The sequence below is a fragment of the Lampris incognitus genome, chromosome 21 (genome assembly GCF_029633865.1).
Source record: "Lampris incognitus isolate fLamInc1 chromosome 21, fLamInc1.hap2, whole genome shotgun sequence".
In the NCBI taxonomy this organism is placed as follows: Eukaryota; Metazoa; Chordata; class Actinopteri; order Lampriformes; family Lampridae; genus Lampris; species Lampris incognitus.
The window spans coordinates 17,197,498-17,221,537 of record NC_079231.1 but is presented as its reverse complement, the minus strand read 5'-3'; the positions used below and the strand labels follow the sequence as shown (position 1 = coordinate 17,221,537).

Genomic DNA, 24,040 nt, shown 5'->3' with positions numbered 1-24,040 from the left:
TAACCTCAGGTCGATATGGGGGAATGTGCCTCTTTTTCAGCACCACCCTTCACGCTCATTCACCATCTTATTTTTCCTCCAACTGGCTTTTTCCGTAACTACAACCAGCACTCGGTGTAAAGCAAATGTTCCTACCCGGTGTCGATGTGATTCGTTGCCCACACTGGAAGATATATATTATTCGGTTATTAGTGAGAGAGTTAGTGTATTTGTCCAGAAGTGTTTGTCATAGCTGATTTAACCGTTGTGTAAGTGTTGATTGTCCTTTACTATAGAAACCAAGTACTTCAGTTTAGTTCTTTATTTTGGTATATTCTCTGTGTATACTCTAGGGTCAGGGTTCGGGCACGGTGGCGCAGTAGTTAGTGTGGTCGCCTCACAGCAAGAAGGTCCTGGGTTTGAGCCCCGGGGGTTGTCCAACCTCGGGGGTCGTCCTGGGTCGTCCTCTTTGTGGAGTTTGCATGTTCTCCCCGTGTCTGCGTGGGTTTGCTCCAGTTTCCGCCCACAGTCCAAAGACATGTAGATCAGGTGAATCGGCCGTACTAAATTGTCCCTAGGTGTGAATGTGTCAGCCCTGTGATGGCCTGGCAGCCTGTCCGGGGTGTCTCCCCGCCTGCTGCCCAATGGCTGCTGGGATAGGCTCCAGCATCCCCGCGACCCTGGGTAAGGATAAGCGGTTTGGATAATGGATGGATGGATGGTACTATGTGGAAATGGTCAAAAGGTCAAAGGTTCACAAGGCGGAATTGAGAAATTGTACCACTTTGAGACATTTTCAAAATGCAGTGACCCCAATTGTACAATCCCCATCATGTTGGTTATCAGTAGGATCGACTGGATTAGCGGGACTGAGCCAGACCCCGGCGAAGTCTCTGTACCTCGAACAAATGGTCGAAATTCTTCTGCGACTTGTGTTTTCTGCGATGCACAAGAGGGGATAGTGATCGCCGGTCGTCACTGTAAATAAACCACATGTCGATATATCTTGTTTCTCTCTCTGTCTCCCTCTCCGCAGGCCTCTAGAGATCTGGTTTGCTTTCTGCAGCTGGACCACATTAACGTGTACTATGGCCAGGACTACCGCAGCAAATACAAGGCTCCTACTGACTACTGCCTGGCTCTGAAGGTATCGGCTCATCATATCTCACTCTGGACAGGAAATCTTGTGGTGACATGCTGGTCTACTGTAGGATACCGAATAACTCAAAAATAATTGAATGTGCATGGCGAGATCTTCCACGCCATCGGCAGAATAAGGACTCAACAGTGATTCGTGGGAAGCGAATGTTGCCCACTGGCGTGATGACTGTACCGTACTTGAAAGCAAGTTGAGCATCAAAAACTGTTTTAAAAACCTCACAGAAATTAGCTCAAAATCTTTTCGCCTGTTTCAAGTTTAGCTCTGCCGCTAGCAGATTACGGCGATTTCAAAGAGGAAATAGCCGAAATAAGAGGTCTCTAGATGTTATCTGATGAGAAATATCCTGAGGAAAATAAAAGCAGAATGACATAATTCCCGAGTGGGACTTTCCTATCGGTCATCGACAAAAGAGAGCAGACGCCGAAATTTGCAATGGTAATTCTCTCACACGTTGGTCACGTCTTGCTAGATGCTGGTGATTGGTCCTCTCCACGGCGTCCCATTGGCCCTCTGTTTAAATGACCACTGTGGGCAGATGGTATTTACTGTCCGTTGTCTGTCTCTTCTGCCTCTTCTAAATGCACTCTGACAGCCGATTATAAACAGTTCATGGAAAACTCAGTTGGCTCTGTTTTGAATTGATTTGACGGCATCTTATATTTGGAAACAACTGAGCGTCATTTCCAAATATATTTTCCGAGCTGTCCTGATCGCTGCTCCACCCCCTCTGCTGATCCGAGGAGGGCTGCAGACTACCACATGCCTCCTCCGATACATGCGGGGTCGCCAGCCACTTCTTTTCACCTGACAGTGAGGAGTTTCACCAGGGGGACGTAGTGCGTGGGAGGATCACGCTGCTCCCCCCAGTTCCCCCTCCCCCCAAACAGGTGCTCCGACCGACCAGAGGAGGCGCTAGTGCAACGACCGGGACACATACCCACATCTGGCTTCCCACCTGCAGACATGGCCAATTGTGTCTGTAGGGACACCGGGGATTCGAACCACCGATCCCCCTGTTGGTAGGCAACAGAATAGACCGCTACGCCACCCTGATTCCCCCCACCTGTTGTTTTTGCTGGATTGTTCCGACGATGTTTTTGCTGACCTATTTAGCAACATATGCAGCCTATTAGGACCAGGACGATATGCTAGTCTCCCGATTCGATACTATCATGATACTCAGATGCCGATTCGATGTGTGTCGCGATTCCATATTATGTTTTATTGCATTTTTTTTTCTTTTTTTTTTTTAACACTAGACTATGGGAAAAAGTTGAGTCATACACTTCTGGAGACTTTATGTATCATATTTCCAAAAACAGTGCACATCACAGGTCAGTAAGTCTGAGTTTTGTTTTAGCAGCATCACTGCTGTACTGCATATAAAAACGGTAAATAAAATGCTTTTTGGGTTAAGTTGCTACATTTAGCTGCTCATCAAGCCTAGTGCCCTAAGAAAATAATGAATGAAATAAAATGTTAGGTCAAAATGAATAGAGCCCCTGAAAACTGCACACAGCACAAGTGTCAGCCTTTAAATGAACGTCCTTCACATATAAAATTGAACTTGAAAACTCTCCTTTCCCGATTCAGGAATCATAAAATCAATTTTAAAAATCGTAAAAAAACAAATAAAAAAATCACAGTACTTAAGTGAATCAATTTTATGTTCCCACCCCTACAACCTATGCAGTGTGGCAGGAATATGTGGTACAATATTACCTGTCATTACAGCATCCCCAGATCCAGAAGAAGTCCCAGTACATTAAGTACCTCTGCTGCGATGACGTTCGGACCCTGCACCAATGGGTCAATGGCATTCGGATCGCTAAGGTAGGACTCGACCTCAGTTCATTCTGTAGCGTGGTTAAGTGCTGCCAGTGAGACAGTGAAGTCGATAAGTTTTCATTTTGCGTTTATTTATGTGTGTTTTTGTGTAGTATGGGAAGCAGCTATACGCAAACTATCAGGAAGCCATGAAGAGGACCGAGGCAGCCTACGACTGGTCCTCTCTCTCCACCTCCAGCATCCGATCTGGCTCCAGCTCCGCCAGTATACCTGGTAAGTTCACTGGCCCGTCACACCTGAACCGAGCACTTGTAAAACTAGTAAAATGTCCTACTTCTTTAATCACTGAATAATTTTTGTCTTTAAAATAATGATCTTATAAACAGCAAAATGAGAGATTTCTAAATTGATGTACCACGTTTTGAAATAAATTCTGTGCTTTCACAATTCTCAACCATACTTAATACTCAACATAGTGATGCTATTCTGCTTCCCTGCTGTTGTTGTGTGTGTACGTGTGCATGCACATGTGTGTTCGTGCATGTGTGTGTGTGTGTGTGTGTGTGTGTGTGCGTGCGTGTGTGTGCGTGTGTGTTTCCAGAGTCCCAGTCTAACCATTCAGGCCAGTCAGACAGTGGCGTGGACACAGGTTCCTCTCACGGCCGCTCTCAGAGTGTGGTGAGCTCCATTTTCTCAGAGGCTTGGAAGAGGGGCACGCAGATGGAGGAAAGCACCAAGGTACACCTTCTTTATATGACAGCAAGTGTCACAAAATCGACAAAACTGAAAAATTACTTCTTATGCAAAATGTTTTTTCCCTTGGCACATTGACATAATACTGATATGTTAAGAATATAGTGTTTTTGTCTGCTCTATGCTGCCTCTCATGGGCATTATTTCCTCTTTTCTTATTTTTCTATACCATCCTCACTGTAGTGTCTTGTTTACCAAGCCTTCTCTTTCTCCGTCTGTCACCTGCAGCAGATGAGGATGGAGGCATCCAGAGGGTCCACCCTCCCCCATACGCCTCACAGCCACAGGCATCACAGCCAGCATTCGGCAGAGCACCCCACCGCGACTCCCACTCCGACTCAGCCTCAACCGCAACCGCAGCACCACCAGGCCCCCCAGCATCAGCACCCACCCCCCCAACCACAACCCCAACCCCAGCAGCAGCAGCAGCCCTCACAGGCCCAGCCTTTAATACCCCCGCCACCCCCGCCGCATCAGCAGCTGCCCCCCCAGTCTCAGCCCCCTCAGCAGATGCCCCAGCAGCCACCCCAGGTACCCCAACAAACACAACAATATCAGCAACAGCAACAACTGCTCCAACAACAACAACTCCAACAACAACTGCTCCAACAACAACTGCTCCAACAACAACTCCAACAACAACAACTCCAACAAAAACTGCTCCAACAACAACAGCTGCAGCAACAACAACAACAACAATATCAACATCTACAACAGCAACAACAACAACAGCTACTGCAGCAGCAGCAGCAGCAGCCACCACCACAGGCACAAGCCACCAACAGCATCCACACCCCTCAACAGCAACAACAGCCATCCCCACCGCTCCCTCCTCCCCCACCCCCACCCCCTCCCCCTCCTCCTCCCCCCGTCCAGAGTGTGTCACACCACTCGCCGGCCCTCACAATGTACAAGTACAGCACCATAACCAGGCTCCAGAACCGGAACGCCTCCCAGGGTGCCAGCCATCACAAGCCGGCCAATCACCTTCCTCCAGTGGTCCAGCAAGCCCCGCCCCAGGCTCCCGCGCCACCACTCGCTCAGGTACCTGTCAAGCCCCAGGCTAACCATATCCCCCCACCACCTCCCCCACCTCCACCCCCACCACCCATGCCAGCCCCTGGGTCGGCCATGGCCGTGCTGAAGCTGGCCCCTCCCAGCCCAGCTGCCTCCAATGCTTTCATCCCATCGCCTCCACCGACCAATGGTGTGGCATTTCCTCCACCCCCTCCCCCTCCTCCCCCACCAGCTCCCAAGCCAGGCCCGTGCCAACCAATCTGCTCCAGTGGGTTGAAGCAGGCCCTGAAGGAGAGGTTCCCCAGCCCGCCCCGAGATCTCCTCTCCCCAATCAGTGGACTGGAGGAGTCCCCACCACCTGCCCCTGCCCCTCCGCCCCCACCTCCCCCACCACCTCCACCCCCACCACCTCCCCCTCCCCCACAGCAGTTCCCTGTGCCTGCCCAGTTCCCACCTCCTCCTACACCCCCACCAGCTCCACCCAAAACCTTCACTCCAGGCTTCCTCCCTCAGACTGCCCCCAAACCCATGTCTCCTGTCTCCCCATTCCCTCCTGCTCCACCCCCGGCTGCCCTGGCCCCACCACCGCCAGCATCCCTGGCCCCACCTCCTCCCCCTCCTCCTCCCCCGCCTGCACCACTGAAGAAGCAGTTCAGCCTCCAGGCGGGCCACACATCCAGTCAGCCGCCACCAACTCTGCCCAAGCAGCACAGCCTGTCTAAGGCTCCACTCATTTCCACCGGAGCACCTCCCAGCACTTCCTTAGTCAAGCAGATCGCTAGTCAGTTCCCGGGGGCATCGTTCCAGGCAGCCAATCACACAGAGAGCCTTAAAGCACCGCTCTCCCCACCTGCTGTGAAGGCCAAACCAAAATGGCAGCCCGGTGGTGGCCAGCAGCAGTCCCCAGAGTTCCCTCCTCCCCCTTCTGAGACCACCGGAGGCTTTTCGGCCCCTCCCCCACCACCCCCTCCTCCCCCTGCCCCCGTCTGTGGCCCCACACCGCCTCCTCCACCTCTTCCTCCTGGAGACATGGGCTCCCTTTTGAGGAAGTCCCCTTCTGGCTCCTCAGCCTTTTGTGGGAAGAAGCCGCCCCCCACCCCGCAGAGGAACTCCAGCATCAAGTCCGACTCCTCGGCTTCCTACCAGGAGTCTAGGAGAAACCTCCTCAGTAAGTTCGCTCCTCAGATGAGTGCACATCCTCCCTCCTCCCCCTGTCCTACCTCCTCTTCCACGGCATCTCCTTCCAAGGAGCCCCCTGTGGGACCGCCCGCTCCCCCAAAACCAGGCAAGCTCAACCTGGCCAACCTGCCCGCAGCTCTCCAGGCCAAAATAAGTCACGCCCACCAGTCCAGCGGAGACTTCCCTTCCCCGCCTCCGGAGTGTGCCTACTTTCCTCCTCCCCCTCCAGCCTCTGATCTCTTTCCCCCTCCTCCGCCTCCTGCTGGTGACACCCACATTGGGGCACCCAAGGTGGCTGTGGTCAACCCCCAGCCCCAGGCACCGCCTCCTCCCCCACCTGCTTCGCTTGTCAACAACCCCACCTGGGGGAAGGGGTCGCTGAAGAAGACACCGCCCCCGACGCTTGGGCGGCGCGGCAATGCCACCCCGGAGCCCCCACCCCTCTCACCAGCCCCGCAGCACCCGCCACCCACCTCCCCCAAGGGCAGTACGGGCCAGCCCAACTTCCTGGAAGACCTCAGCCGGACTCTGAGGCGTAAATCGGTGGGGCGTCAGGGATCGCTTGCCTCCTCCCACCTCCCGGACCCAGCGGGCACCATGGATGACATGGCACTGCCGCCGCCACCCCCCGAGCTTCTTTTGGACCCAGAAAAACAGGGTAACGGGGCCTATGCGTCCGGGGGCATCTCAGGCTATGCAACGCTACGGCGGGGACCCCCGCCCGCACCGCCCAAACGCGGGGACACCACCAAACTCACTGGTGAGTGTTGATGGTCGCCAGGGACCAGTGACACGAAGGAGGCCGACGGACGGATGTTGAATGAATGCATATTTGAGTTAGGCTCCTTTAAGATAGAAGGTTAGGAGTGAAGCCAAGTACCTTCTGTCCCGTCAGGATCACGGCGATGGCGAATACATGACTCTGTATATACTGAGAGCCAAATCAGACCTGGGTCAGCTATTGTTTGTGAATGATTCTTGAATTTGTTTTATCCTGCCTGGAGTACCAAATTAGTGAATGACGTTTACGACATGGCGACAATTCAGATAGTGCCCGGTAAGTCATAGGTAACACAAACGTGGACTTATTTCACTTTCAGATAGTCACCTTTTTAACTGTCTTAATCTTTTTGGCAGTCGGTGTGTCATCCCATATGGCTTAACCCCACCCCCCCCCATCCCCCAGCTCCCGCCTGTCTGGCAAGCAAACAAATTACAAGAATAAATTGCGCCAATTATTTGCAAATATCACGTTTAATCCATGCCTGAGCCAAACCACCTATCTGCTTCTTTGCCATAACTATGTGCCACATACGACAAAAAAAAAAAAAAAAAAAAGGAAAAAAAAAAAGAAAAGCATAAGAGCCGTACTGCTCTTATGTGTCGGTTCTTATCTGCTTTGGTACTGCATGGACCTCCTGTAACACAAGCTGTAAAACATGAAGCTCTTCTGTAGGTGTGAGTGTCTGAGAGGGACTGCGAGGGCGACCGGGAAGCGACTACATATCTGTGCATCTTCTGCGTGCGTGTATGGATGTTTATCAGACGTGTTGTAGGAACTGTTGAGCAAGGCCTTCACAGAACAGGGACTGTTGCTTCTTGGATTTTTGTATTGAATTTTATTTAATGATCGCAAACTGAAGGTGTGTTCTTTTCTTATATATATATATATATATAATTGTTTCTTTTCATAGCCAATCAGCAAAGGCTAGGGAGGATCCAACTGACGTCAGGGCACAGTGAAATGCGCTGGGAGGATTGGGAAAACCTTTTGAATTGACGCATGCACGCAAATGCAGTGATTCAGCAACTCAAAAGTAGACAAAAAAAATCTGTTTAACTTATTTTATCGAGCCTCTGTGTTTCTAAGGCATTCCTAGACCCCCCCCCCCCTTTGCCTACAAATGCAAATCGGACAGAAGCCTTATTCACAACGGATTGCACAGAAGTCAGGACATTTCCAAACAACGTGGATATTCTTCCAGAAGGCTCGGCGGAGTCTGCAACTGGATGAAAATCTCAGAAGAAAACAAGTTTTTATTTGATGCAAAGAACAATAGCTGTGGCTTATAATGGACTGTTCAAACTGGAGGGAAGGCCGATGGTGGTGGTGGTGGTGTGTGTGTGTGTGTGTGTGTGTGTGTGTGTGTGTGGTGAGTTTTCCACGTGTGTGTGCTGTATCTTGGACCTGATCTTTTTGTTTATCTGTACAGTTACAACTTGCTGCTCCCTTCCTTATTGACCCCTGCCGCCTTCTAACGACACATTGGTGTCCCAATCCAGCAAGTAGAATGTACAGGTTGGACACGCCCATGTGCAATGTACTAATTCTGCACCCAAAAGGTGTTCCCAAGTGAAAACTAGAAGAAGAAAAAAAATAGACATTTTTAGTGAGTTAATGTACAGAGCATTAAATGTTCCCGTCATTAACAGGTGGTTTTATGTGATTGGCAAAATGACCCAAACAATTGTCTGACTGGCATTAGACTGAATGTTGCGTTCAGCTTTGTGTGTCTATTGTATAACGTCTTCATGGTGCCATTCCTCCAGCGCCCCCCCCCCCCCGGCAGAGAGGGGTGAAAGGTTAAGTCTTGGTTTTGCACCGACAACACAGATCATGTATGTTGTACGTCTACAGCAATGCCTTCTTCTTCGTCGTCTTCTCTCTTTTTTGTGTGTAGGGTGCTCACGCTGTCCTTTGAGCTGTGGCCTCATTGTCAACATGGCCTTGTGTCAGCGTCATATTCAATACTGTGGACGGCTGAGGCTGGTGTCGAAACGGCAGTAGTGGCGACTGTTGCTTCAGGGGTGAAAGGTCATGTCCCCGCTGCCAAAGTGGGCACGTTCCTCAACAGTGGCTTACATACGACGTTCATAACGGAGACCATTACTATCTACATATATTACACGAGCTGTTCATGGAAGAACCTCAAATGCAACGGACGATTCTGTACAAGACCTATTTAATAACGTACTAATCTGTTACCCTGCTTACCGACAGTTCTTTGTTTGCCACTCGGCAGCTGTGTATCTTTTCATATTACTGAGTATCATTGTCCTTTACAGGTTGTTGGCCACAGTACAGTATGTGATTTATTGATGTGCTGATTCTGGATTATGTGGGGGGGAGGGGGGCAAGCGAAATGAAGAAAAATGTGTGGAGATGCAAACTTAAATGTGTCCTCTTGCATATAAACTGAAAAATCACAATATAAATGTTCAAACCAGATCCTCAACATGTCTCCGAGTCGTCTTTTATCTCCGCTGGTTTCCGAGAGAGCCGCGTTAGCTTGGACTTTGCGTCATTTGGTTCATTCAAGACCGAGGTAACGAAGTTTGCTGCCATACCCCCCCCCCCCCCATGCGATCTTCTTCGCTGTAAACTGAAAACAGCGTCACCGGTGAAGTTATACCGCCGCCTTGTGGTTTTATATTTGCTTGCATGAATCAAAGCAATCGAGATGCACTTTGAGCAGAAAGAGTAATCGGAATCAAACGATAGAGAAGGAAGTTTTCTTTGTGTTGGTGCGATATGACGCTGTTCTGTACTCTTGCCAATGTAAAGACATCAGTTTTGCCCATCGTTTGTAAACCCGGGAAAATACCCTGAGGCGAAATCTCCGATGTATGAAGCCAGATGAGTGATACACATTACAAGAACCATTTTAACGTTGAGTGTGCGTGTCTTGTTTTTTTCTCTCTCCTTTATTCAAGTTTAGTTCGTGGACCTAAATGCACCCTGTCCTTCAGGTTGTCCAAAGGCCTCATTCTAGATAGTTGTTGAAGCTGTCTCCTCTGAAGCGGATCCCCACCGACTGTCTTTGGCTGGAGCGACTGGGTTCGGACGGGGGAGAGGCCAGGTCCACCACAGTATCGGGGCGAGAAGGAGCAGGGTCTGTGGATAGTCATGGTATTTATGGTTTATTTTTTACAGTCTGGTCAGAGAGAGAGAGAGATACACACAATATGTGTGTGTGTTGTATGTATATGTGTGTATATATGTCTTATCGATGTATGTATCTATGTGTGTGTGTATATATATATGTGTGTGTGTATACATATATACACACATACATGTATACACATACATATATGAAGAGAGAGAGAGAACATGCCGTCAGTGTAAACATGGATTGAAGGGTGTCATCACAAAGAGTTCTGGTGAAATATCCCAGTTCTTAGCGGGGTTGTGTCACCGCTGATGCAGAAAGATGTGTTGGAAGATTGCATGCATTACCTCATCCAAGCTTAGAGTCGTGCGCTTACCTCTGTTCACAGTTAGGGGGATGATGAACTGCTGCCTCCCTCTAGACATTATCTGCGGATAGGAAAATAGTCTTTACTCGTTCGTTGCTGTCGTCATGGTTGTCATCTGAGATGGTATATTCAGTTAACCCTCCCTGTTGCCCCCCTATCTAAACTAGGGCTGTATCCCTCGTGTCTGTCTCTGGTGCTGTAGTTTTCGTTTAAAAAATGTGCAAGAAAGTTGGAAGCGTCAGTTAATCAGTTAATTACGTTGCCTCCTTCTTTCCTTCCTTTCCTCACCTCCTCGCTGGACTCCTCGCTGGAGCTGCTGTCATGGCCGCATTTGAGGGACACCACGAGGGCGGACTGGGCCGACACACGCACGCGGCTGGAGCACGCGGGCGACGACTGGAGGCGGAAGCGTGGTGGACAGGTCCGGGGTCAAAGTTCAAGAGCAGACATGAGATGGGGGAGAGCAGAAAAGAAACCAGACAGATAGAGAGTGTGGTCAGGATGTGACTGGCTGGTTGTCCTGTGGGGGAATGTGGGGTTTGTACAGGCGTAATTTATGGGGGGGGTCAGGGGGGGACATGTCCCCCTCAATATTTAGAAGAGGTGAATTCCCCCCCCCCCAAAAATATATCATGAATGATAATGTTAACTCTCTCGCCAAAAAGGGTAAAATAACAACACAGACAGTCGAACTACTTAAAATGTCATTCATACTTGTTTTCCAACGATTTCATACACCCCGGTGCTTGGACCATACCATTTTAACCTTGCCACTGGGATTGCCGACCTCGACGTTGTCTTGCAGTTGCTCCTGACAACCAGGAGACCGGAGCAAGAATGATGGTGGAAGCAAGTGTAAGTAACGTAGCTAGCCAGCTTGCTTGTGTAGCCCAGTACACCACCCTTTCTTACCTTTGGGGTTTCTGAGTTAGATTTTCTTACGTATTTCCGGATGAATTATAGCCTTATCTAGTTTATAACTTGTGTTTGGGGTTATCAGTTTAGACCGCCTCACGAACTAGCTAGCTAGCTAGCGCTTGCTAACAGTAGCCCCTAGACGTTTATGTTAGCTTAAATGAACTTGAACTGATAATTTCGGGCACATGAGATAACATAATAGGTACATGCCCCCCCCCCCCCATGTTCAAGTGAAACTTACTCCTCCGGGGAATCGGTACACAAAAAGGCCAAGTCTAAGTGCACAGTAGAGTAGCACACATTAACTGCCTCCATGTACGCCCGTATTGTCCAGCATTTTATTAAGAGCAGATAATAACTCATGCAGTCAGTCTGCATAACAAGTGTACTGAAATATTGCCTCTGTTACGCAGAGCTATCCCTGTTAGTGGAGAGAGAGAAAAGCAGCAGACCGCAGAGGGGAAGAGGGTCGGGCTGTAAAGAGAGATTTGAAATGTGCAAAACAATAAGCAGAAAGACTGCTAGTGAAACACGACAGCAATAAAGAGCAAATGGAGGAGAGAACAGTTTCCACAAAACATAAAATGCACAGATTGCAATGCGTTACTGGTTGGGTAGTGAGTTCATCATGCAGGCTCGTAACATCTTTCCAGGAGGAAAATTACAAACTGAATGATTCATTCTGGATATTTACCCAGGTAAATATAGCAGTATGAAGCTTTATTGTTTCCTGTGGGGTTTCATTTTGCTAGCGTAAGTGTTGATAGACACACATTCAAAGCATACCGATGCAGGGGTGTAAGCCCCCAAATGTTATAATATATATATGTGTGTGTGTATGTGTGTGTACCCCACAGTTCTGCGACAACATGGCTTTCTGGGTCTGTCTGTGAGCCGGTCTGTCCTTAGCGCCCCGCATCGGTCATGTGAGGACGACGGAGATCGATTGTCACGTTCTGTCCCCAAAAAGTGCAATATCCGTGCCAAGCTAAACAGTGGGCGGGTGAGTCTGTCAACATGTGTCATAATGAGGAGAAAGATCAGCGACATCCCACGCCCGCCGAGCCCGGCGTGTAGTGACCCCACAGCCATTCCACATCTAGCGTTTCAGATGAACTTGAAACACAACTGTGTATGTACTACGTGATGCCCAACAGGAATGCACGCCATTCTTGTTCTGCAGAAATGCCCTTGTACAGCTGTTGCGTAATGGTTGCAGGTTGCAGAACGGATCTTAGTCAGCCGTCCAGGAGATAAAACACCTACCGCCTTCCTTCCCGGTCAATGTTCTGTCAGGGACGTTTAAGTTAGAGAAGCTGATGTTAAAGATACCATCATGTACTTCCCTGCGGTGGGAAAACCATGACAATCTGGCACCGGCACTGGGGGGGTAAAAACAAAAGCACGAAAAGCGTTTTGGTTTTGACATGACAGTTCATCTCACCACAAAGAAGCCCGGTCGAATGGCACATTTCTGGGGGTCTTCTCCGGAGCTCTTCAGACACACCGTCTCCTTAATGCCAAAGGTCATCAGCAGGTCGTAGGTGTCCTGACCTAGAGGGATGACCTGGAGGTGATTAAGATATGCCATATTAGGAAATGCCGCAACCACCCCCAGCGATCCATCATTGTATTATAGTATAATAACGCTCTGAATGATCATATGTGAGCCTATGTGTCTCCCTATTTACAATCTACTACGTTTTTTTGCATCCATGCCTTATCCACTCGTGCAATTTGCACCCCTGCACCAACCAGTGCAATAACTAACTTCTGCAATAAGCTATAAAACAGGATCTATGCAAGGATCTCACCAACCCTGTGCTTCATTTACACTTGTCTCGCCTTCCTCTGCACATATATATAGTATGCTATGTAGGCCGAACTGACCTGACCTGACTGGGCAACACTGCTGGTCGTATCGATGTGGTTCTGATCTGAATCTCATCTGAGATCTCAAACGTGGTGGGCTCAGAGCTCACAGAACGAACAGCTTATAACATTATCCATAAAAACCATTGTGGCATTTTCAACCTCCTTCGCCCATTAACCCAAATTTCAAACGTGACCTGAGCATGGATGCTGCAGGAGGACTGGGTCTGATTTTCTTGCATCGTGATTTAATACTAAGATCCTCTTTTCTGTGTGAGGCCGGGTCAAAGAGTGCATTCACAAAAACCCCGATAACTTCGCTGTGACTGAAGTGTGCCAGGACGTGCAGCCACACGGAGCAACGAATATGCATTTCGATGTTTGTTTGGCCAGACGAGGAGCCGTCAAAGCACCCTCGGTTGTGTGTCTCACCCGTGTGACGGAGCCGCGAGTCACTTGGTAAAGACGGCTGACGGCGTAAATGGAGTTGACCTCTGCCAAAGCCACCACCAGACCCCTGTTTGACATAGAGGCCAGCTCGGAGTTGGGCAAAGGGAAGCCTGCAAGGACAAAGGGCAAAGGTGAGAAACTCTGTCCTTGTATAGTTCTTGTGTGTGTGTGTGTGTGTGTGTGTGTGTGTGTGTGTGTGTGTGTGTGTGTTTGTGCGTGGGTGTGTGTGTGGGTGTCCTCAGTTTACTCAACATCTGGCTAAACCGCAAAAGTCACAATGCCCGTTTTTGAAGTTGAACTGCTTATTTCATCAGCCGCCGTCATCATAAATAACACGGTCGTCATCGATGCTCACCCCGAAGGCACCTAACGCCCACTGCCCAACAACCAACTCGTGCCCTTCCCTCTGGGTTAAGAAGCCTGCCGGCTGTAAGGAGCCACTCACCTGAGCAGCCCAGAGACTGCAGCAAGGCCAAGAGGAGGACGCACCACTTCATCCTGACTAGCACCAAATAGAAGCACCACAGATCTTAATTCACACACGGTCTGACTAGTTTCAGCTTTTTACCTGTAGCCCTCCCTCGTCTGCCCCCACACCCCCCCCGACTCGCCCAAGCCCCCCCTCTATCTCGCCCCCTCTCTCTCTCTCTCTCTCTCGCTCCCCCTCGCTCTTTCTCTCACTCCCCCTCTCCCTCCCTCTCTGTCTCTCTCTTTGTCTGCCCCCTCTCTGTCTCTCTCCTTCCCTCTCTCTCTTTCGCCCCCTTTCCCTCTCTCGCTCTCTGTCTCTCGCGCCCCCTCTCTCTCTCCTCTCTCTCTCACCCCCTTCCTTTCTCTTCCTCTCTCTCTTGCTCCCCCCTCTCCCTCTCTGTCTCTTTGTCTCTCTCGCTCCCCCCTCTCCCTCTCTCGCTCCCCCCTCCCTCTCTGTTTCTTTGTCTCTCTCTCTCTCACTCTCTCTCCCTCTCTCTTGCACCCCCCCCCCCCGTGTCTGCCTACCTGTCTGGTTCCCAACCTTTGTACCACGGTGCCTGTGGCTCAGGCTGAGAGTAGGGTAGAACTGAACTGCACTTTGCTCATTTTAGGAACATTTCTAGACATTTCTTTAAATTAACGTTGGTATGTAGAATGGATGCATTACGGTATACGTATGTATTATTTTTTTTTTTTTTATTTGACTGGAGGGCAACCTGGCCAAGTAAGCAACATCCAAACAAATGTAAAACAACATTTAATATCGATGCAAGGTCATATGTTTCATCATGAAGATGCAATAAAAGTCTCATCATACAGAGCACAAAGCAAAACTGTTCCGTATAAGCTCCCCGTAAATGATGTAGAGTATGAAAATAAATAACATCTACAGACACTTGCGGAGAAGACACAGATATTTATAGATTTGTGGATGAATTAACATTTTCTTGCTAAAACCTGACTGCAACACAATAAAACACAAATGTCTGTCTGTTAAACATGCAAGGAGATATATAGCCACAAAACTACACTCCTATGTGTTGCCGCGGTGAAAACTTGAGACTGCTTTGGTGTGTTTTCATGGGGGGGGGGTTGTAGATTTGGAGGAAGGTACAAAACACACGTTTTATAACCCCCCGATCACGCCGAGATCGCCCTCTCGATGACGATCGTTTGCCCTGTCTCAACAAAGCAAAGTTTGAACCTCCGGATAAACATGAGCGGTCCGATGAATGCAACTGTGTTTGTACGGCCCCCCGCCTCAGAAAGCCTCCTTTCACCGTGTCAGCCGCCATCACCAGGGGCCGCTCCAGTTCTGGCCTTTGTGATCGACTCTCAGTGTCAACACCGGAGACTGTGAACCAACCCTGCAAGTTATACTTCCACATACAACGTGAGTTTACTGACGGCTGATGGTTGCTTATGGCATGAAACAGGCTTGTACTGTCTCATGAAGAATTTACTGGACTCACTGGGTTATTTTGCTCCTTATTTGTTGAGCACTTTCCCTACCATTGAATGCTTCTTTTAACAAATTTATATATATATATAATGTATAACCAAATCCTTTTATGTCATGTTTTCTTCATACTTTCATAGATTCAGTGATGCACGTCGGGAGTTCAAGTTCAGCTTTATTGTCACGCGTACAATACAATGAAATTCTTGTGCGCTGGCTCTCTTTGCCTTAACACAAATGAGACAAGACAAAGGACACCAAATATGTAAGGTGCATATGGAGGGCATCAGCTGTTCAGCAGCCTGACTGCCTGTGCAGAGGAACCATTACTGCGATGGGTGGTGTGTGGTTTGATGCTCCAGTAATGTGTTTTGGATGGAAGGAGGGAGAACGCCAACATGAGCGGGGGGGGGGGGGGGGGCTGGGGTCCTTCATGATGTTTTGGGCTTTGCTTTTGCTGCCAGTGGTGTACATGTGATGAAGTGGTGGTAGTTCCATGCCAATGATGTTTACTGCTGTCTTTACAGTCCTCTGCAGCAGTCTGCAGCCCTGAGCAGTCAGGTTGCCAAGCCACTCTGTGATACAGCCTGTCAACACACGCTCCACCGTCCTGCCATACAAGTTCCTGAGAGTTTTGGTACTCGTACCGAAACTACTGAGATGCCTCGGAAAACACAGCCTCCGCCGTGCTTTCTTCAGGATGCAGTTGGCGTTGAGAGACCATGTGAGTGTGTCTGTGATGTGCAAACGATAAATGTAAAACTGTCCATATAAGACTGACTTGTTGGCTGTCCAGACGGTAATATATCAAAGCCATCCTCTAAATTAAACTTACATCACCTTCTTGTCGGTACAAGCTTGTCGAGGAAGAAGCAGAGGAAATCAAAGCATATTCCGGGAATGACTACCAGTACGGACCAGGCGCGACAATCGTTTGCAAGTAATTCCTGACTGGGAGCTGACGGGGCCGTGATGAAGGTCCCGTTTCCGCTGTGACGTTTTAACCTCTGAGCAACAGCACACACTAATGGCATGGGATCGCTCTCCCTTTCGGGACGCAAAGGAGACAAGTTGATATCCCGAGTCAACTGCCATTTTCCTCCTCTCGACCCACTTTAACGGGAAGTACATGACAGTATCTGGTGACCGTGTGCATAAAGAGTTAAACTGCCATGCCTCTTTCCGTGTCGTCTCTCTTTTTCAGATCCGTCAACCGGTGGCTCTGATGACTGGGCGTGTGACGTTGGCATCGGATACCGCCTTCACCTTCAAGCTGCAGAACGTTGGGGTATATGGATCACTCCTGCCGGGCCTGCACTGAAGCTCTGACGGCCATGAATACCATTTCCCTCAGAGCTATTGAGAGCACAAACCCCACTGGTAAATAGACATCGACCCAGACAGCTTGTCCAAACCGCTCTGAGCCATTTTTACAATTTACGAGCATGACCTCAAGCCCCCATGTGATGTGCAGTGATTCCATAGCTCTCGTTATCGCTGTATGCTTCCCATTAGCTGACTGTACTGCAAGGCGGCATTGCTCAGGAGGTAGAGCGGGTCGTCTAGTAATCGGAAGGTCACTGGTTCAATCCCCAGCTCCTCCAGAGTGTGCCAAAGTGTCCTTGAGCAAGATACTGAACCCCTAACTGCTCCTGATGAGCAGGTTGGTGCCTTGCATGGCAGCCTGCACCACCAGTGTGTGAATGTGTGTGGGAATGGGTGAATGTGAGGCATGCATTGTAAAGCACTGTGAGTGATCGCTAGATGAGAAAAGCACTACATAAATGCAATCCACTTACATGGCGACAAAAGACCTTCGGTTTACCGTTTTTCAGCCCATAACTGATCTTTTCCTCACATTTCCAAACTATTAAACGGGTTAAACCCTCTCATACCTGCTGTCCACTACACTGGACAGATATCCAAAAGCCATTACAGACCATTTAAGTTGCTTTTCCACTTCAAGATCAACAGGGGACGCCCTCATTGAAGCCTTACCTTTAACTTGATACGATCTTTGTCTTGATCTATCTATCTGTCTATCTATATATCTATTTATACAGAACAAATACAGCTACACAAGGCATACATTAACACAGAACACAGGCCAGGGTTACGGTTCAACATGTTATACAAAAATCTTAGTAAAATACATACTAGGTAGTCCCAAGTAACGGGGAGTGCAGGAGAGAGGTGAAGAAGAGAGTGCAGGCAGGGTGGAGTGGGTGGAGAAGAGTGTCAGGAGTGATTTACGACAGAAGGGTACCAGCAAGAGTTAAAGGGAAGGTTTACAAGATGGTTGTGAGACCAGCTATGTTATATGGTTTGGAGACAGTGGCACTGACGAAAAGACAGGAGGTGGAGCTGAAGGTGGCAGGATTGAAGATGCTAAGATTTTCACTGGGAGTGACGAAGAAGGACAAGATTAGGAACGAGTATATTAGAGGGACAGCTCAGGTTGGATGGTTTGGAGACAAAGCAAGAGAGGCAAGAGTGAGATGGCTTGGACATGTGTGGAGGAGAGATGCTGGGTATATTAGGAGAAGGATGCTGAATATGGAGCTGCCAGGGAAGAGGAGAAGAGGAAGGCCAAAGAGGAGGTTTATGGATGTGGTGAGGGAGGACATGCAGGTGGCTGGTGTGACGGAGGAAGATGCAGACGACAGGAAGAGATGGAAACATGATCCGCTGTGGCGACCCCTAACGGGAGCAGCCGAAAGTAGTAGTAATAGTAGTGGTAGTAGTAGATTGCTGATCTCTGAGAGCAGCTGTGTGTACACGTTGGCTGTACTGCAAGATGTGTTATTTGCATCTGCATCACTACGTTTATCAGTTATCTGTAGACAACAAGGCAACATGACAAGCTGTCACACTTTTTATTTCCAGTCTCTTGGATGCAAACACGTCAATAAATATTTGTTCTGCAGTATTCTAGATGCTTTTCCCTGTGTGTCTGGTCCAACCATGATCAAATCTTTATTCACCTTCCTCTAGAGGAAACATCAACCTTCTAAATCCACCTCGACACGCTGCCACTACGCACTACTGAATCTAAAATAAAGTTGATATGAACATAATAGGATTTCATTGTGAACAGAACTGAATATAATAAAACTTCCCTGTGCATGAAACATAAATTCTTGACAGCAATGTCCGTCATGCAACACACTAGACAGTGTACAAGTAATTAAAAAAAAATTCTTTTAAACAAGAATGAAAGTACTTTGCACAACAATATTTTCTATTTCCATGTAGTATTTTGTAGTTTTTTTACATTCATTACCATCAAAAATACTTCACATTTTGGGAATGTTGAGTGTAGAAGAGCTCGACTCCTGTGCACAATAATGCAATATTCAAAATTCACCTGGTTTGCTTCAGAAAGCTCGTTTGTTTCCCCGAGTCCCTTTATCGGTATTACTTTCCTCAGACGGAAAAAAAGTAATTAATACTTTTGAACAAACCGGGTCTACTGACAAAGGGAGGAGTGTGATCTATAATTCTGAAAAAAAGAAAAAAATGTAAATATAGCTGTGTATGACTCCAGTTGACATTACTTCTCAGCAGCATTGAGATGGGTAACAACATACTAATAAAACTAGGTCCACAGGCTAGAGCTGAATTTACATACAGCCAAGTGCAATTTGTGTTGCCCAAACATACAAAACACACGCTACCTCCAGCAGACTTGCAAGCATCTCAAAAACAAAACGCCAGGTCACAAGGGAAAGCTTTTAGAAGGGCTTGGGACAATAGCATTTTGATGCCAAAACACACACATCTTCAACCAAAATTTGAATTTTCAGATTTGAATGCATAGGGAACACTACTAGGAAGCCACAGAATTGTATGAAAACCTCAAAAACACAAAAAGGCCCCCCCCCCCTTTAAATGTGGCATCAACAATCACGTCAACTATTTAAACACGCTTCTTACTGAACACTGAAATGACTGTAGATGGCCTGGTGTGCAAAAACCTGTCAAATTCTCAGCAATGACCTGATAGATTTTGCCTCTGGACTTACAGCATAAACACAGCTAATATTCTCTTTTTAGGTGCATCTGGTAGCATAGCGGCTTCAGATGTCAGACAGTCACATACACCATCAGCTTTCATTGCATACAAGATCATACATGCACGCACGTACACATGCACACACACACACGATGCAGTCCCCTTCTCATCGTTCAAGGGTTCCCATTAGTGGCTCCATGGCAGCCAGGAAGCAGGCCTCGAACTCCTGGCTTGAGAAGCGAGCGACCGACTGGCGGGCGTTCTGTCTGATTTGCAGCCTGTCAGCAGGCGGCAGACCCAGGATCCTGTTCATGGTCTCCGCATACCCATCCTCGTCATCGGTCAGGAAGCCCGTTTGGCCTCCCTCAAAGGGCACCACGATGTCGAGCTTGGGTCCACCGGACTTGTGGGCCAGGGTAACCGTCCCAGCAGCCATGCATTCCACCACACCTGAGGAGGACGGGACAAAATAAGACTTGAATGAGGAGGTTCTTTTGGTGCAAGATTACTTTTTGGTTAAATTACCCTCACAGTTAGAGAATTTGCAGTCATAGTCTGTTGATAACAAATGACCGTTGTCTGCTGCATCAATGGTAGATAGTAAATGCATTATTAAAATAGCTGATATTATGGAAGAGGTCAACTTCTGAACATGTTGAGGTAAATCTATTAACCTGGGTTGTGTATCATATGTCAGCTTTATCATCTTAACTGGTGTTTTCAGGCGATTTTAAATTGAGCATTGCCTTATCATTATATCCGAATCTGGATACTTTACCTATCCCAAAGTGTTCATTCCACATGGTATGCAGGCCGATGGTGGCTGACCCAAGCTCTCTCTTCAGCTCATCAAAGCTTACATTCAGTTTGAACTCCACCCTGTCAGCCACGCCCAGCTCCTGGCACAGTCCCCTCAGCATCAGCACCCTATCCTCATCCTCCTGGTTCCTGCAGCCACCAATAAGAACAAGTCTCAGCGCCTCCCTACCACCTGGCTTCTCCCGTCTCTTGTCAATCAGCTTCTTGAAAGCCCTTATCTGCAAGCGGTGGTCTTTTTCAGGCTTAAACTGGCCAATGGAAACGATGGTATGGCACTTCCTGTCTCCGTCCTCGTTCAGCGGGATGTCCTGAAATGCAGCGACATCGCAGGGTGGGTAAACCACGCTGGTGCGGTTCGGAGCGCGCCACAGTGCCAGGATGTGATTGAAGGTCCAAGAGGAGTTGACCATTACAAGGTCACTGCAGGATCCAGCCATTCCATACAGCAGGGCAAACAGGCAGTAGTAGACTACCTTGAAAGCACTTAGGAACAAGTTGTTGGAAATGTAGTCTGAATTGTTGAACCTAAGAGACGGATAGGAATGGTGATTGACAAGCAGCAACTTAGAATTACAGCTTGGTGCTGATTCTGATGGTCCTATTTCCCCCATGGTATTAACTGAAGAAGACATAACAGTCATCTATCCATCTACTATCTATAACTTGCTTCATCCAATTCAGCATATCAAGTGGCTTGAGTCCATCCCAGAAGGCACATAGATACCCTGTACAGGTTGCAAGTCCATCGCGAGACACACAGTCATTTGCACCTATGGGCAATTTTGAGACTGAATTCATCTAACTTGCATGTATTTAGACTGTGGGAGGAAACTCACACAAACAGGGAGAACTTGCAAACTCCACAGATGGAATCAAGCTGGAATCAAACCCAGTCTTAATATGCAAACCACTAGGACACTGACACAGCATTTAGTCACTCCTAACTGTAGATGGGACAGTTATGGACGAGATTAGACTGAAAATGAAAGATGGTGGTTGGCGATCCGGTAAAATTTCCATTCCTATGTGCCATTATTTTTTAAAAAAAAGAAAGAAAACAATTAATGATAGCAATGCAATAAACAGATTCCTGTTTTCCTACAGAGCCATATCATAACATTTGCCATTCGTTTATAACTCAATACCCAAATCTTTTGCACCTTTACTTATTTGACAAAGGTGGGCTAAGTTGATTACCTTGGGTTTCTCTCCCTCACCACAGATAGCATGTCTGTGCTGACGGTGGGATAGTGAACATAACTCCCCACGCTGCAGCCCCCCATGTAGCGGAAGAGGGGCAGAGTGAAGGCGTAGCCCATGGAGTCAATATAGATGTCCGGAACAAATTCAGTCAGCGCCTCCCACCCCAGGAAGACGGAGCCGATGCTCTGGCCCAGCAGGGTGAAGTGAGGGAACAAGCCAGGCTCCACCAGCAGTCGGTGTCTCAGGAACACAAACTGGACTGGTCGGGGAAGGACTATGTTGAAGCGTCGCCGGGCCCCATCCATAATCTGTTGGCCCGTCACCCCTTGATCCCCCGTGTACACCACAAAGTTGATGTCAGCGTATCTGCACAAACGTGTTAAATTGATTGTAGACAAAATATGATTCAACAGGATTAGCAGCTAGGGTTGCCAACGGTCCCGCAAAACGACGTAATCGTCAAGTAATACTGAACTCACACAAGACACATTTTGTTCTGTATGCTTGAGAACCTATTCAGTGCAGGTGTATAAGAGAGAATATACTGTTGAAACTTTGCTATTGTGGCACCCCAGTGGCTCACTTGGTAGAGCGCGTACCACATAAGGCTGAGTCCTTACCGCAGCAGCCTGGGTTCGAATCCGGCCGCTTGTCATCCCCCCTTCTCTCCCCTGCCTTTCCTCTCTCTCTCTCTCTCTCTCAGCTATAGCTATCAAATAAAGGTGGAAAATGGCAAAAAAAAAAAAATCTTAAAAAAACCCTGCTATTACAGACAAATTGTATGAGATATATGTAATGCAATGTCCCACTACTATGAACAGTCAGTTGCTCTCTCACTTTCTATAGACAAATGATATTAGTACATTGTCAGCATGTTATTTTATAGTCAATCTTTATTTTAGGTCCTATAGCACACTGAATACAGAGGAAAGTAAACATGTATCACGACAAGATCATCACTAAAAATTATGAGACTTTACATAAGAAACACAACCAGCGGTGCCTCCCGTCACGCATCATCATTTAATGGACCCTAGCTGCAGCTATGGTGGGACCATGCGTTCTCTCCACTTTCCATTCGCGAACGAGAAACGCACCTTCCCATAAAGGTTTGCAGTGACTATCCTCCAGCTTGAAAAGACGAATCTGCAACGCCGGAGTGGTAACCTCACCTGTTCTGCAGCGCCCTGATGGCACACCACAGCACCCTCTCTCCTCCGCCGCCGGCATTGCAGTACGGGTGGAAGAAGGCCACGGTCGGCCGGCCGCTTTGTGCGCGCTGCGCGCTCCTGTTCGTCTGAAGCCAGACGCGCACCCCCACCAGCAGCAGCACCAGAACGGTGACCAGCAGGGCGCAGAGGGCGACCAGGGGCAGCAGCAGCTTCCATAGCAGCCTGCAGGACCAAGAGACGCGACGTTTAAACCGACGAAATGACACACAAAACCCTCAATTTATGTGCCACGGAGGCCCGCGTGTGTGTGCGAGGTTTTCATTTCCGTCAACCAGCACTGCACAGGCTGATTTCGCCGCCATAACAACAACAACCAGACGGGAGGAGTAATAAATGAAGTCAGCTGGTGCAGTCACGGGTTGAAAGGGAAAACCTGCACACACGCGGACCCCCATGGCCCATAATTGAACAGAACTGCTCCGGGGGGGGGCTTGCTTGATGTTAAGCGTTGCTGAGACGTGGAAAGTCGTGCTGGGCGATATGGAAAACGGTGTGATCGTCGATGTGTATCGCAATATCTGCTCTGACGTGCGCAAACGCCGTGTCTAATAATCACGCTGAGATTCGTCACGTTAAACTGTTTAGGAAAGCGCGGCGTCAAACTGAAACGACTCCCCGCACGTATTTCAGACCTCACTTTGTGGGATATGGCAGGTAACAAGTCTCGTTGTCGTCGATTTCGACAAAAAAAATTTGGTTTCATGATATGACAATACCCGGAGTGTTATTCCCACACAATATCAATGAAAGACGGTAAGCGATCATATTATTGCTCAGCCCTTCATGGAGGTTGTGTTCATTAGCGCAGCGTTGCTCAGACAAAAACGCCACCGGAATTACTTCGACTAAAAAAAGAAAAAATCTATCAACGATAAATTGGTCAGACGTGTGAAAAACATCGCATCGCCTCACCTGGTTAATTCACACAAGCAGAAGACCAGCTGATCGTGTCTAGACATTTTGCCGACAAGGAGTTTAACAACACAACATGACCTTTGAACTCTTTGGTTTCGTCGTTGATGTTCTATCGTCATCGGCCGCCTTGCCTTTTGCGCCACCTACTGACTAGGAGGTCTGATGGCAGGCCACTGGACAACGACGGGTTTTGCTTCAAGTCAGGTCGGTTTTATTTCCATCCACCCATCCGTTAGCTGAACCGCACGCTGGAGCCTATTTTATGGGTATACCCCAATATCACAAATTATCAGTTTCCTACCTGAACACTTTTGAGTGTATTTCATGGATTTTCGGCTGCTGGTCAGGGAAATCACCTTGAAATGTTTGCATCACATACAGTTTTGTAGATATAACCTGTTTTTGTGATTTCTCATCATATTTTAAGTCTACTAGTTTATTGCCTACAAAGCCAGCTCCAAGGCTCCAAGCATGCCTGGGCATGCACTCAGTGTAGGTGCTATGCCAGTGTTGTCTTAGGCATGCCCTGGGCATGCTTAGTCAGGTTAGACGCT

The 24,040-nt window shown here is 48.2% G+C and overlaps 3 protein-coding genes and 1 long non-coding RNA gene across 10 annotated transcripts in view; 2 read left to right on the top strand and 2 right to left on the bottom strand.

Annotated features, from left to right (window-relative positions):
- Nucleotides 1-9,114, top strand: part of raph1b (Ras association (RalGDS/AF-6) and pleckstrin homology domains 1b) — a 55,382-nt gene extending 46,268 nt beyond the window's left edge. For 4 of the 7 annotated variants that reach the window (XM_056301143.1, XM_056301141.1, XM_056301142.1 and 1 more), the window contains 5 exons: nt 1,016-1,126; nt 2,876-2,974; nt 3,082-3,202; nt 3,531-3,667; nt 3,911-9,114. In XM_056301143.1, coding sequence (XP_056157118.1) covers nt 1,016-1,126; nt 2,876-2,974; nt 3,082-3,202; nt 3,531-3,667; nt 3,911-6,649 — 3,207 coding nt within the window. In that variant the 3' untranslated portion in view covers nt 6,650-9,114. The remainder of the gene's footprint in view (nt 1-1,015; nt 1,127-2,875; nt 2,975-3,081; nt 3,203-3,530; nt 3,668-3,910) is intronic. The other 3 variants (XR_008812383.1, XR_008812384.1, XM_056301140.1) reach the window with 3 other exon arrangements.
- A 450-nt stretch (nt 9,115-9,564) lies between these two features.
- On the bottom strand, nt 9,565-13,970 carry spp2 (secreted phosphoprotein 2). The gene is made up of 6 exons (XM_056301144.1): nt 13,821-13,970; nt 13,358-13,485; nt 12,498-12,620; nt 10,424-10,531; nt 10,145-10,196; nt 9,565-9,773 (listed from the first exon to the last, which is right to left on the bottom strand). Exons 1-6 carry the CDS (start codon nt 13,870-13,872, stop codon nt 9,643-9,645), a joined length of 594 nt encoding a protein of 197 aa, XP_056157119.1. The 5' UTR covers nt 13,873-13,970; the 3' UTR covers nt 9,565-9,642.
- On the top strand, nt 10,943-13,428 carry LOC130131463 (uncharacterized). The gene is made up of 3 exons (XR_008812385.1): nt 10,943-10,990; nt 11,911-12,056; nt 13,319-13,428. It is a non-coding gene; the product is annotated as an uncharacterized LOC130131463 (long non-coding RNA).
- Nucleotides 13,971-19,152: 5,182 nt separating the features above from the next.
- Nucleotides 19,153-23,530, bottom strand: alg11 (ALG11 alpha-1,2-mannosyltransferase). Its single transcript, XM_056301375.1, has 5 exons — nt 23,484-23,530; nt 22,512-22,733; nt 21,334-21,705; nt 20,096-20,661; nt 19,153-19,767 (listed from the first exon to the last, which is right to left on the bottom strand). Exons 1-5 carry the CDS (start codon nt 23,528-23,530, stop codon nt 19,484-19,486), a joined length of 1,491 nt encoding a protein of 496 aa, XP_056157350.1. The 3' UTR covers nt 19,153-19,483.
- Between the last annotated feature and the right edge of the window lie 510 nt (nt 23,531-24,040).

Excerpts from the sequence above, each read along its gene's own strand:
- spp2 (XM_056301144.1), bottom strand. The coding sequence starts at position 13,872 with ATGAAGTGGTGCGTCCTCCTCTTGGCCTTGCTGCAGTCTCTGGGCTGC. Across the intron at positions 12,621-13,357 it reads CTCGCGGCTCCGTCACACGG|GTCATCCCTCTAGGTCAGGA; the intron begins GTGAGACACACA and ends AATCACCTCCAG. Across the intron at positions 10,532-12,497 it reads TTCGACCGGGCTTCTTTGTG|TCGTCGCCCGCGTGCTCCAG; the intron begins GTGAGATGAACT and ends TTCCGCCTCCAG.
- alg11 (XM_056301375.1), bottom strand. The coding sequence starts at position 23,530 with ATGTCTAGACACGATCAGCTGGTCTTCTGCTTGTGTGAATTAACCAG. Across the intron at positions 21,706-22,511 it reads ATCAGGGCGCTGCAGAACAG|ATACGCTGACATCAACTTTG; the intron begins GTGAGGTTACCA and ends ACGTTTGTGCAG. Across the intron at positions 19,768-20,095 it reads GAATGAACACTTTGGGATAG|GTGTGGTGGAATGCATGGCT; the intron begins GTAAAGTATCCA and ends CGTCCTCCTCAG.